Genomic DNA, 12,154 nt, shown 5'->3' with positions numbered 1-12,154 from the left:
TGTGTGTGTGTGTGCGTGTGTATGTATTAGAGACAGTTCAGCAGGAAGACGCAGGAAAGCTGTGACAAAGCGTGGGAACCCTCTGGCACAGGAACAACACCACACACACTCACAGAGGGTGTACACACACAACACAGAGACTCCACTCTGTGGAGCAGAGCGGCACAAAGACAGTGTGTTGTAAACACACACACACACAAACGCACGTGTGAAACACTCGGAGCAAACAGCACACAGACACAGACACACACAGACAGACCGACACACACGCACGAGGACAAACTCACTGGCGTGTCCCAAATATCCACAAAGCTGTGAGGATAGCTGTGACACTAGTGTGACACCGGAAACACAGAAAGACACACAGAAATCCAAACACACACATAAACACACTCATACACACACACGCACGCACACACACACGCGCGCACACACACACTCAGAGAACGTACTGTAGATCTGTGGGCGCAGGTAGGGCGCTGTGCAGAGGATATCAGATCCAGTCATTCTCATGCTGCTCACACACTCACACGTGCACACACACACACACACACACATGCCCAGTCCTCACACATGCCGTATGCACATAGCCATTACATGCAGCGCATGCTAACATCCCATGCAAGCAACATATCCCCATGCAGAAGCACAGACATCATGCAGGTTAATGCAGGCAGACATTCAGCATGCGGACGCAGACTACATATCCCATGATGCAGCAGTCACCCCCCCCTACTGTCTCCATGGCTACATGCGGGTTAGGCAGAGGAGGGTGGTGGGGAAAGTGGGGTCTCCAGAGCATGTCCAGAGATGGACAGGAGAAAGCGAGAGAGGGAGAGAGAGAGAGAGAGAGAGGGAGAGAGAGAGGGAACAGGAGAATAGAGAGAAAGGAGAGCAGGGGAGAGGGACAGCATGAGTCAGAGACACCTCCCTCCATCGGGGGCGCTGTGTGCGCAGCCTTTGCGTCACGGAGCGGACAGGTAAGAAAAAGAGGTGACTCGGTCGTTTGTTTATTTGAGGAAGGATTAAGAAAAAGAAGAAAAAAAGAAAGAGAGGAGAGATGCGCGACGGGGCAGGAGAAATGAGGGCCAGAGGTCAACATGAGCTCAGAGGTCAAAGGTCAGGGTGGAGAGGTGAGGAGGAGGAGCCGGGCTGCAGATGACATGTCCAAAGGAATACAGAGACAGCGAGAGAGAGAGAGAAGACAGAGAGGCAGCAACAGGAGGGAGGGAGGAAGAGACATGGAGCGAGGGAAAGAAAGAGAGGGAGGAAAAAGAAAGGAAGGGGGACAGAGAGGAGCAGAGGGAGGGAGAGAATAAAAAGATAGAGAAGGGGCAGAAGACAGAGGGAGTGGACAGAGACACAGAGAAGGAAAAGAGAGGGAGAGAGAGAAAGAGGAGAGGGGACACAGTCATAGGACACAACTATGGTGTCCCAGCAGGGACAAATAGCACTTAGCTAGAAGCCCACATGTCCCTATACACTAAATAACCTCACATAGTAAACGTTTTTCAGTCATGTAGTCTTTACGTCAGCCTCAGAAAGATTAAAAGGCTCATCTGAATATTCAATCGTTATTTACAACCAGAAAAACTCTTTTAGCTGTTCAGCTGTTTAACTTTTCAGTCCTGTGAAACCTGTTGTCAGTGAAGGATTTACATGTGAAACAGTTCTGTGTAGACCCTCGGTACAAGAATTTACAAGGAACTGTTGGCAACTCTAGGCTGAATTGCCTTCTCTAAAGTGTTCAGGCTGTATCCCAAAGTGCTGTAGTGGACCTCTGCCTCTCTGGCTTAAGAACCCCGTGCCCCCCCCCCCCACCAATCCTCTCCTGGGGCTCAGGCAGACCACCCCAGCCCCCCCACCATCAGTGAGCTGAGTCCTGGTCCCGGATGCACACACCACCCTCACCCTCAAGGTCTGATTCTGGCTTTGGAGGGGGAAAGGAGGGAGGGACGGAGGGAGGGAGACGAAGGGAGAGAAGGAGGAGTGGGGGCAGGGGCTGGCTCACCGTTGGCCATCCCGGGGGAGAGATGGTCACGATCGTTGTGCCTGCGTCTGGACTGGTCTCGGCTCGGCCGACCCTGCTGCTGCTGCTGCTGCTGCTGTTGCTGGGGAGGGGGCTGGCCCTCCAGCATGCTCACAATGTCCATCCGGTCAATAGCCTTCAGGGCCAGATACAGACTGTCCACTGGTGGAGAGGGAGAGAGAGAGAGAGAGAGAGAGAGAGAGAGGGAGAGAGAGGGAGGGAGAGGGATGGGTGTGGAGGGAAGATGAGAGTGAGTTGTGCATGTTGTAAATAGAGGAGACAGGTTAAGAGAGGAGAGATGGGAGGGAGGAATGTGAGAGAGGGTGGAGGACAAATACAAGTTTGGAAATATTGGGAGAGAAAAGTTGTAGTTAGTGGACAAGAGCGCATAACCCCAGCAGACTAAGTGCGTGGTTTAAAGGTATACTATGCAGGATGGGCGATTTCATAGCCGGTTTCGCTCTCACTTTTTGTTTTCGCTCGTTTTATGCTTGCATATTTCTCTGCAGAGCTTCCCCCACAGCTTTAGCGTGTATATTTTACAAAACTCCTCAATCGGTCAGTCTGCCGTGCCTTTCATGAGACTTTACATGACACTTCCTGGAGTAGAGCATGGGTGCGTGCCCGAGGTCTCCTGAAGTTGCAAGCGTGGTTCTACCGCTACAGACCACTGGGGTGGCCGAAAAAAACACAGTTTCGACCGGTAATGACTCATTTAATCATATGTAACAGTATGGAACGAATTGATTAACTGAAAAACGTTGCATAGTATACCTTTCAAATCTTCTTATTTGTAGAGAGAGAGAGAGAGAGAGAGAGAGAGAGAGAACTATGGGTATTGATGTGCATTGCTGATGTGTTGACGTTGTGTGTCATTGTACTGATGTGTCAACGCTATTGTGTGTGTGCATAGCTGTGTGTGCTTGCCAGTGCTGCATCAGTGTGTGCTTACAAGTGTTTCATCTGTGTGTGTGTGTGTGTGTGTGTGTGTGTGTGTGTGTGTGTGTACACTCACTCTTAGCTCTCTTTCCTTCACGTGTAGCCCACAGGTTCAGGAGAGTAGAGCTTTGCTCCAGCAGGGAATTAGGGTTCTCCACACGGATCTTATTGATGTGGTCCACACTGAAGTGGAGCTCTCTTGCCAACTCTGCACATATAAACACAGACAAAGGCACAAACATGCACACACACACACACACACACACACACACACACAAACAGAGACACACACACACAAACACACACACAAACCGATGAAAAAGCCAGAGGCACAAACACATGCAACCCCCAACAAACACAGTCACACCAGACACACACACATGCTTTCATGGTTGGTTAGGGTGCTAACCTCTAGCCTGCAGTAAAATCTCTTTACTACATTTAACAGCCTTGAAATGAAATTCCTTAGGCCTATACCCCCCCCCCCCCATTTCTCCCTCCCTCTCTCTCTCTCTCTCTCTCTCTCTCTCTCTCACACACACACACACACATACACACACACACACACACACACACATACTGTACACACTCACCAGCCCAGCTTAGTCCCAGCTGTTCAGCTATGACGGCCATCTTGAGCTCTGTCCTCTCCATGGCACTCAATGATGCTGCAGGCACGCACAATGATGAGCGCTCCAGTGAGCAAAAAGATATGTACTGTATGTACCAGTGGTGTGAGTGTATATGTGAGTATTTATGTTTGTGTGTGTTTCTGTGTGGGTGCATGTGTGTGTGTGTGTGTGTGTGTGTGTGTTTATCTGTGAGTAGGTCAAGTGAGTGAGGGTGAAATCAAGTGGTCTTACCCATGGCAGGCTCGTTCAAGGCGCTGTATCTCTCTCTCAGGGCCAAAGGTGTTAAAGTCCTCCTGCGGTCCTCACTGCCCACAATCTGCCATCAGAAAAGAGCAGAGTGTTACTGTGTCTCTATGGTGTGCATGAGTTTGTGGTATGTGTGTGTGTGTGTGTGTGTGTGGGGGGGGGGGGGGGGGGTCCTACCTTAATGCAGGGAGGCATCGTGATGTTGAGGTTGCAGAGCACCTGCTGACTATCTTCGTATTTGGTCGACTTCCGCAAGAAAGACAAGAACCCAGAAGGTTCTTTACTGCTGTCTCTGACCTGAGGAGGAAAAGAGGCCGATAGAGAGAGAAGCTGAAAAGAGGGATTGATAGAGTAGAGTAACAAAGATAGAGATAAGGTCAGCCGGGTAGGACATTTCACTGAGGCAATAACCCCTACACAGGGACAGATAAGAGAATGATAGAGACAGAGCATGTTGGAAGAGAAGATTGAAGGATAGAGGACAAACAGGACATGGACTTAGACCGTAGAGACTGACAGGGACATTACTGATAGCAGCATGGGTAGGTAGATGGGAAGAAACAGGGAAGGAAAGATTAACAGAGTATAAGACTATCAGCGCTGTGACAGCTAGTGGAGTCAGTAAACACAGGTATAGACAAAGCAGTGGCAGATAGATGGGGCAAGGGACGCTGGTAGTGGCAGGGACGAAGACAGAGAGAGACATACAGACAGCCGGACGGATGGACAGACAGAGTGCACCTTGACCGAGACGGGCAGGCGGTTGTCCCTGAAGGCCTGGAAGCTGAAGCAGCGGGGCTGCTGGGTGGCCTTCCTGACGGGGATCAGGTTCCCCGAGCACTCCAGGTGCAGCGGCATGCCCTCCATCACCTGCAGGGGGCGACAGCATTTCATTCTGTCAGCATTCAGAACAGCATTCAGCTGAGGCTAGTATCTGTCATCCTTCCTGTCATCCTCCTCATTCCCTTCGACAGGTACAACCACTGATCTCTACCTATCTACTGTTCCTCTCTCACCCTCTTGCCCCCTCCGTCATCTCTCTTTCGTCTACTCTCTCTCCCTCTCTCCATCTCTTTCTCTCCTCCCTCCCTCTCTCTCCACCCGGGTGCCGTACCTCGATGTCTCGGCTGCGAGCCACTTCCGAGAAGTTCTCGTGCTGCTCCAGGGTCTTGTCCATCTTGTCGTCAGTCATGCAGTAGCAACGAAGGCGGCCCTCGCGAATCTCATTCATCTTGGCGAACACCACGAACTTGGCCATGTAGGGCACGGCCACCAGCTCGCGGTACAGGAGGTTGGCAAAGGACACCGCCTCCGCCGTACGAGGGCAGTCCGCCAGCCAGAACCTGCCAAGCCGAGGAGGAGGAGGAGGAGCAGGAGAGAGGAGAGAGGAGAAGAGAGGAGCAGGAGAGAGGAGGAGAGAGGAGGAGGAGAGAGGAGAGAAAATGAGAGGAGGAGACGAAACAGATCAAATTAGAACGGGCGTGAGAAGAGAAGAAAGATATCAAAGAGAGGGTGCAGACGGTGGCAGAGAAGTGAAGAAAAAGGAGAGCAGTGGATACAGACAGAACAGACCACACTTTAATTGGATAGCACCCTCTTTATTTTTACTTGTTTACATTTTACATTTTAGAACTAACTACTGGACTGGACTGTTCATCTCTACATGCAGTAGATCAGCTACATAAGTTTAAAGAGGACATAGAATGGATGAATAGAGTATTGTACTGTGTTCTCTGATGTTAAAATAGTATATATTCAACTTTGATTACTAAACTTATATTATAAAAAAAATAAACTAAAAAATAAACTGAAAAGGAAGGAGAGAGAACAAAGTACTGAAGAAATGGCAAGTGAAGAGGAAGTGAAGAAGAGAGTGGAGAGTGGACAACAGGGTACAGTATGTGCAATTGTGCATAAGTGGGTGAGGAAAGGTGCTTACCGCGCTGAGACATTGGTAGTAAAGTTGGCACAGTCACTGGAGTAGAGCAACTTGGTAGTTCCCGTGATGTCCTCCCACTGAGCTGGGGCTGTACCACCTGGAGGGGGCGGGGGGGTTAAGAACAACAGCATTACCTCTCTGTGACATGTCACGCACACGTAGGATGTACAGTATGTATTTTGTATACCATTATGATTAGTCTAAATATATTTGTGTATGCACCAATGATTTGAGTCCATGAGCAGTCAGTTTCAGTTTGTGTTTGGATAGGGGTATTGAAAATGGAAATACAGTCCAACAATAAGAGACGTGTATCTGGAAAAGTTGTTTGTGTGTGTACAAATGTTGGTGATGTGTTGGTGTAGGGCACAAGCGTACCAATGACACTGCAGAGCAGGCGCAGGCTGGTGGTGTCTCCCTCGCCGGTGTCGCGGGGGCTGTCCTTCCAGGACGGGGGCAGGGGGATGCGCAGGCCGATGGGCCGGTGGAACTTACGGCGCCGCGGCTCCACCGTCACCACCGGGCTGAAGGTGGCCTGGTTGCCCAGGAGCTTCGCTACCAGCTCATCTGGGACCGGCTGGGCCTGGAGGGGGGGTAGGAGTAAGAGGAGAGAGGATGGATGGATGAATGGATGAATGGATGGATGGATGGAAGGAAAGGAAAAGGGTGAAAGAGATGGATGTATGGAGGGATAGAGAGAAATGGTAGCGACAAAAGGGGTAATTAATTATAAGATGAAAAGATGAGAGGGTGGGTGAGTGGTGCAAATGATAAGAAGTGGAGAGAGGGAGAGAAAATGGGGGAAAGTAATATATTAATATAAATGATATCATATATTTCAATAGTTGTGAAGGACAGATGGTGTAGGAGCAGAGGCCATGTTGAGGTATGGGGGACATAGAATGACATGGGGGGGGAAAGGGGAAAGGAGTGATGGATATGTGGAGGAATGGAGGGAGGGAGGAAGGTATGGGCATAGAGGATGAGAGCATGAGGAATAGAGATTGAAGAGAGAGGGAGGGGATGGAGTGAGGCATGAAGAAAGTGAGGAGGAAGAGAGATAGAGAGATGAGTCCAGAGTGATTGATGGGTGATAGAGGTGCAGAGGATGAAGCAGATGATGAAACAGATATGGGGAATATGGAAAAGAGGAGTGGAGACACAGAGAGGGTCATAGAGGGAGAGAGAGAGTGATAGAGGGATGCAGTAGAAGAAGAGATGAAAGGGAGATAGGAAAAGGAGGAGGTGAGGGATGGAGAGGGGTGATGCAGAGATGTGAGGGTGGGGGTTTTGAGTAGAGTGGGAGAGATTGAGAGGGGCGTAGACATACAGTAGGAAAGGTACAGATAGTGGGGGTGGTGTGGCACATCATGGGTGGACATGGAATTAAAAAAGAGAGAGAGAGAGAGAGAGAGGGAGAGCAGGTGAAAGGAATTCCAGGGAAAACCAATCACAGAGAAAGCAATAATGGAGCATGTCGTGTCAACGGACAAACACATAGATGTGTATGCAAATGAATGGAGTGGGGCCAGATTGGAAGTATCAGGTACCAAGGGATGAATGATGACAGCCAGGCAAAGAAAAGGAACAAAGAACGAAGAAGAGAAAAGAAAGAGTTCTTTTATTCCTTTATAAATTGTTCTTAGAAGAACATGACTGCAGCAGACATGGTGGTGATCAATAAAAGTGTTTTATTGTGAAAAGTTACAGAGACACAGAAACCGTGAAAGTGCTGTAATATAGATAGGGCACAGTTGATTCATTTCTGCATTAAATATGACAGTCTGGCATGTAACCGCTAATAAGGCTATTGTGAATATTAAGGTCATAAATCATTCTGCTATAGAGTAAAGAACAGTTCTTCTGAGTCAACTCAGCTCAACTAGAAAGCTGAGAAGTAAAGCTGTTCAGTACAGTATAATGTTATGAAATAGAAGCTAAGGCATTGAAATATTGCATAGGGGATAGAAGATAGAGAGATTCATAAATCCATTCATAAGCTTTGCATTGTTCAGTTCTATGGTCTCCTCCATTATTTCTGTATATCAGCACACCTTAGCAACCATTATAAATTATGTTTCAAAGATAGTCAGGACCTCCATGAAAAGAGGAGGGGTCTTGCCCCACCCATTATTAACAACTGTATGCCTGTACATTTCCCTTGCTTATTTTGTGACTTCGAACCCAAACAAGTCCACAATTTCACAAAGAATATCTGAAACCATTTATGCTAAGATACTGGCATCAGCACATTACATTAAGACTTCATCACCAGCAATGTAACCGACACTGGATGCCGAGTGTAACATATTATATATTATACAGTTTAGCGACAAGGTGATAAATACAATAACTCTACTCTATCTCAACTAAACAATGAGAACCGAGCATTGATAGTGGTTGATTTACTGTATATACTACTGCTGTGTGGCTGAGACCAGATTTCAGTAGATAACTTCAAATAACATGCATTTAAAAAGGCAGGACGAGTCAGCAGAACCATCAGACACCAAACACACTGGGGTCATGTGACAACATAGTTAAATTTACACTCGAATGAGTGGTTCACTTGCTCAGCACAGAGTTACTCTCTTAGGGGCTTGTTGCGTGAGGGAATCCAGCAAATCTCCATCCTGAGACGAACCTACAGGGTGGAGGAGGGTCACGGGAGGATCATGGGGGATCACTGGAACATAAATACAGTCCTCTAACTGAGCATGGCTACACAAGCCCACGGTTCTGAGCCTCATCCAAACAGTTACATTCTGCTCACTCCTGGCTATTCCTGAACATGCCAATCATGCATTTACAAGATGCAGCCTAGTGGTGCTCTATCCGCGTCCGGAGATCTAACTTTCTGTGAACTGCAAAATATCTTTGAATATCTTCTAGCAGAGTTGGTGGACCAGCAGAATCCTAGTTAAAGGTGCTATGTGTAGTTTCGACGGCAACAGCACCCATAAACATAACTCTTCCGTTCCACATGTGGTGCACAGTGGTATTACAAGCGCTAGCTGGTTTGTTGACTTGCTAACAGTGGTTATCTGGGCAACACAGCATAGGCGTTTTTGACATTAAAAATGGTTGTTTCTTCGTATTCTGTTGTTAATACTACAGTACACATAGCTCCTTTAAGCACCAACATGAAATCACACCTAAACATGTATCACAATCTCTCTCAGGCATACTTAAATATAAGGCAAGCACATTCAACTGAAAGCCACTTTAACTTAGGTCCAGGCTCTTTCTTCATCATTCAGTTCAACAAATCATTCAACATACACCCTGAATACCATCAAAACACTTACAAAACACATCCAAATGCCAGATTTCTCAAACCAACCAACATTCAACAATCGGCATACCTACACCATCTGCTAACCAACATACACCAAGCAAACACCTTTCATTTAAAACTTGCTTTTGCTATTACATACTCAAGAGTACCCAACCTCCTGCATTCGAGGATGCAAACTTTAACTTTAGTCAGGTCCAAACCATATTGTGGGACTGGCGCAAACCCAGTGGCGTGCTTCACACCCCTCCCAGCAACATCCCTGACCTCCCTCACACAGCAGTCTGGGACAGGACGAGCTGCCAATCACAGTGACAGGGTGGACAGACAGACAGATATGTAGTGACGGGAAGGTGGTTGTAAACGCATGCACTCTAGGGGGGGAGTCTTCTTCCTCTACCCGCTTCCTCCTCCTCCTCCTCCTCCTCCTCCTCTTCCTCCTCCTCCTCCTCCACCTCCTCCTCCACCTCCTCCTCCTCCTCCTCCTCCTCCTCCTCCTCCTGCTGCCGCTGCTCCCAGCTCACCTGCAGGCCCAGCCGGACACGCTTGGTCACTGCTGTCTCGGGGAAGGATGCCTGCACTTGCGGCACCAGCTTGCTGGTCAGGTGACCTCCTTCTGGACCAATCAGGTCGCTCTCCTGCTGGATGCGGGACACCACGGCAAAGTAGAGTGGGAAGTCGGTGGAGATGATGCGGCGAATTCGCTTCTTCCCCAGCTCCTCTTGGCTCTCCAGGTCTGGAGTGCACAGAGAAGAGCAGGCTAAAGTTAGCATTTTTTGGCCGGTGCTGAAGCTACCATCCAGGAGTTTACTGATACTGCAACTTAGAAATAGAAGTAGAAATATGCCTCAATGTGTCTCAGTAGACGTTAATAATGGTCACTGCTGAGAATATTAGATTTCTGGTTCTTGATCGTCGCTGATGTTGCTAAACCTCAGTCTGAACCCTCAAAATGACCAGATACTGTAGTAGCACTGACAAGAGTCTTACCCTCATCCATGCCGTTCAGGATGGTCTCCAACACCTCATCACCATAGCGATTGCGATGCTCCTTCCACACCGACCCGTTCTCACTTCTCAGGACCACTAGCTCACGGTCACCCCGCCCCAGTGCTGCAAAGTGGGGGATCTCCACAATCACTGGCCTGTTAGCATAAACAAACACACAAAAAGACAAATTTCATTAAACTGAGCTTATTTTGAGAAATGCTCTGTAAAGTGAGTTTAATGTGCCGGGATAACTCTTATTTTGTGTGCATGTGTGTGTGCGTCTACAGTATCTGTTTATCTATGCATCTGTGTGTGTTCTCAGGGGGTCAGAATTTGGAGGGTTAGCTTCCATGGACAGTAAAAGATATGGACAGAGCTATCACGTAGACGGCAGCAGAGACCGAGGAAGCAAATTTCGACGGTCTTTTTAGGTCTTCTATTTCCGTCATAGGTCTCCTGCGCAGGCTCAGGTGTCGTACATGTGACGTAGGCACGTAGTCTGACCGAGTCTGACCTATGGCGACGCTTTACTCTCTATGGACGCATGCGCATTCCCACGTTAGCATTGATTTCGGAAAAAGTTTATTACTCTGCCGATAAAACAGTTACGAGATTATGATGCCAATTTCACAATGTAGTATGCACTCCGACAATAGAAAATGTTCATATAAAGGCTTAAAACGCGTCAGCTGTAACGTTATTTGATGTCAAAGTGGCGCTTACGCCCCATAGGATTCAATGGAATGGCCAGCTAGCCACGGTCTACTTTTTAGCATGGCGGCCGCCATACTGTCTACACTCTCAGAACGTTCGCTGCCCCCTTGTTAGCTTCAGCCAGTTAGCACCACCATCTTTAAAATGGTGTCCCTCAAGGACTCACTCACTTACATACCATACAAACAAAGACTGTCTAGTTACCAAGATGATTCATAAAGGGATTTGCCAATGGAGCAAAATGGCAGGTAGTTCCGAACTCCTAAATAGGGGTGTCCAGTACATCAAACATAAACTTTTCTCTGAATAAGCAAGAGAAGCAAGAGAAGATAAATGTAATATTGTAATATAATGTGTACTATTATATTGTCATTCGTGCGATGCCAATTAAACACTCTTTCGGACACGGGATAAATAAATCATTAAACTTTGGAGTTAGGACCTAGCTATTTCCGGACTCCAAACAGATTCAGGAAATGACCCTCTTGTGAACTGTCTCGCTGTATTAGCCATCTCTGTTACAAATGCTTCTTGTCTATGTGGACTGGTGGATGAGCTGTCAAATTCCTGCTGGGCGGATCAGCCAATCGAAACAAACAACATAATTTGTGCCTATTGCTAATGTGGCACCTAATTACTGCCTAATGGGCTTGTTTGTGAGAACAGTGAGGGCACTGTGCAGATCTGGCTGACGTGACGCATGCTGGACTGAACACGATGCATATTTGCTGGTTGCTTTGTTGGCGTTCTCACCCCAGGAACTGCATGCCCGCTGGGCCCAGGGAGATGATGCGGCTGGCGAGGCCTTCCCCCTCCACGAGTGGGGGCGGAGTTTGGAGCTTCTGGGGCTTGACCAGGCGGCAGGTGATGCGGGTCGGGGCGGCGCAGGTGCGTGGGGGCACGATCACGCGCAGGCCGTTGTGTCTGCTGCCCCGCATGGAGCCGCCACGAGCATCCACCATGAAGCTCACCAGGAACCTGCAAACACATCATCCACCCAAGCATGTGAGACAAGGTCAGTTACATCCAAAGAATACATCATACACATTCACATGCACAGGCAAGTTACTCATATATTAAGCACATATGGTGTGTATACTATCACACTATCAAACAGTCTGCGGTTTCACCAGTTAGGTGACCAGATTTGTGTTTGTGTCTAACTTGTGTTTGTGTGTGTGTGTGTGTGTGTGTGTGTGTGTGTGTGTGTGTGTGTGTGTGTGTGTGTGTCTCCACACTGACCCAGTGTGTATGGGGCTGGCGACTGGGCTGACGTTGTCTGAGGTCTCAGTGGCAGGACTGCTGGGGATCAGTGAGTCCTCATCATACTCCTTTGGCAGGGGGAGGGGTGTGTGTTGCTGTAAAGGGGA

At 48.3% G+C, this 12,154-nt stretch overlaps 1 protein-coding gene across 1 annotated transcript in view; it reads right to left on the bottom strand.

Moving 5' to 3' along the window:
* ank1a (ankyrin 1, erythrocytic a) overlaps positions 1 to 12,154 on the bottom strand; it is a 120,065-nt gene that overhangs the window by 23,953 nt on the left and 83,958 nt on the right. Inside the window, exons 26-38 of the mRNA XM_062543605.1 lie at positions 12,027 to 12,142; positions 11,538 to 11,762; positions 10,071 to 10,225; positions 9,605 to 9,816; positions 6,164 to 6,368; positions 5,786 to 5,882; positions 4,961 to 5,189; positions 4,588 to 4,716; positions 4,024 to 4,143; positions 3,832 to 3,916; positions 3,562 to 3,636; positions 3,045 to 3,176; positions 2,012 to 2,191 (exon numbers count right to left, since the gene is read on the bottom strand). Coding sequence (XP_062399589.1) covers positions 2,012 to 2,191; positions 3,045 to 3,176; positions 3,562 to 3,636; positions 3,832 to 3,916; positions 4,024 to 4,143; positions 4,588 to 4,716; positions 4,961 to 5,189; positions 5,786 to 5,882; positions 6,164 to 6,368; positions 9,605 to 9,816; positions 10,071 to 10,225; positions 11,538 to 11,762; positions 12,027 to 12,142 — 1,960 coding nt within the window. The remainder of the gene's footprint in view (positions 1 to 2,011; positions 2,192 to 3,044; positions 3,177 to 3,561; positions 3,637 to 3,831; positions 3,917 to 4,023; positions 4,144 to 4,587; positions 4,717 to 4,960; positions 5,190 to 5,785; positions 5,883 to 6,163; positions 6,369 to 9,604; positions 9,817 to 10,070; positions 10,226 to 11,537; positions 11,763 to 12,026; positions 12,143 to 12,154) is intronic.

Source organism: Sardina pilchardus, chromosome 8 (genome assembly GCF_963854185.1).
Source record: "Sardina pilchardus chromosome 8, fSarPil1.1, whole genome shotgun sequence".
Taxonomy (NCBI): Eukaryota; Metazoa; Chordata; class Actinopteri; order Clupeiformes; family Clupeidae; genus Sardina; species Sardina pilchardus.
Note: the sequence above shows the minus strand (reverse complement) of the source record. Positions and strands in the feature narration are given on the sequence as shown.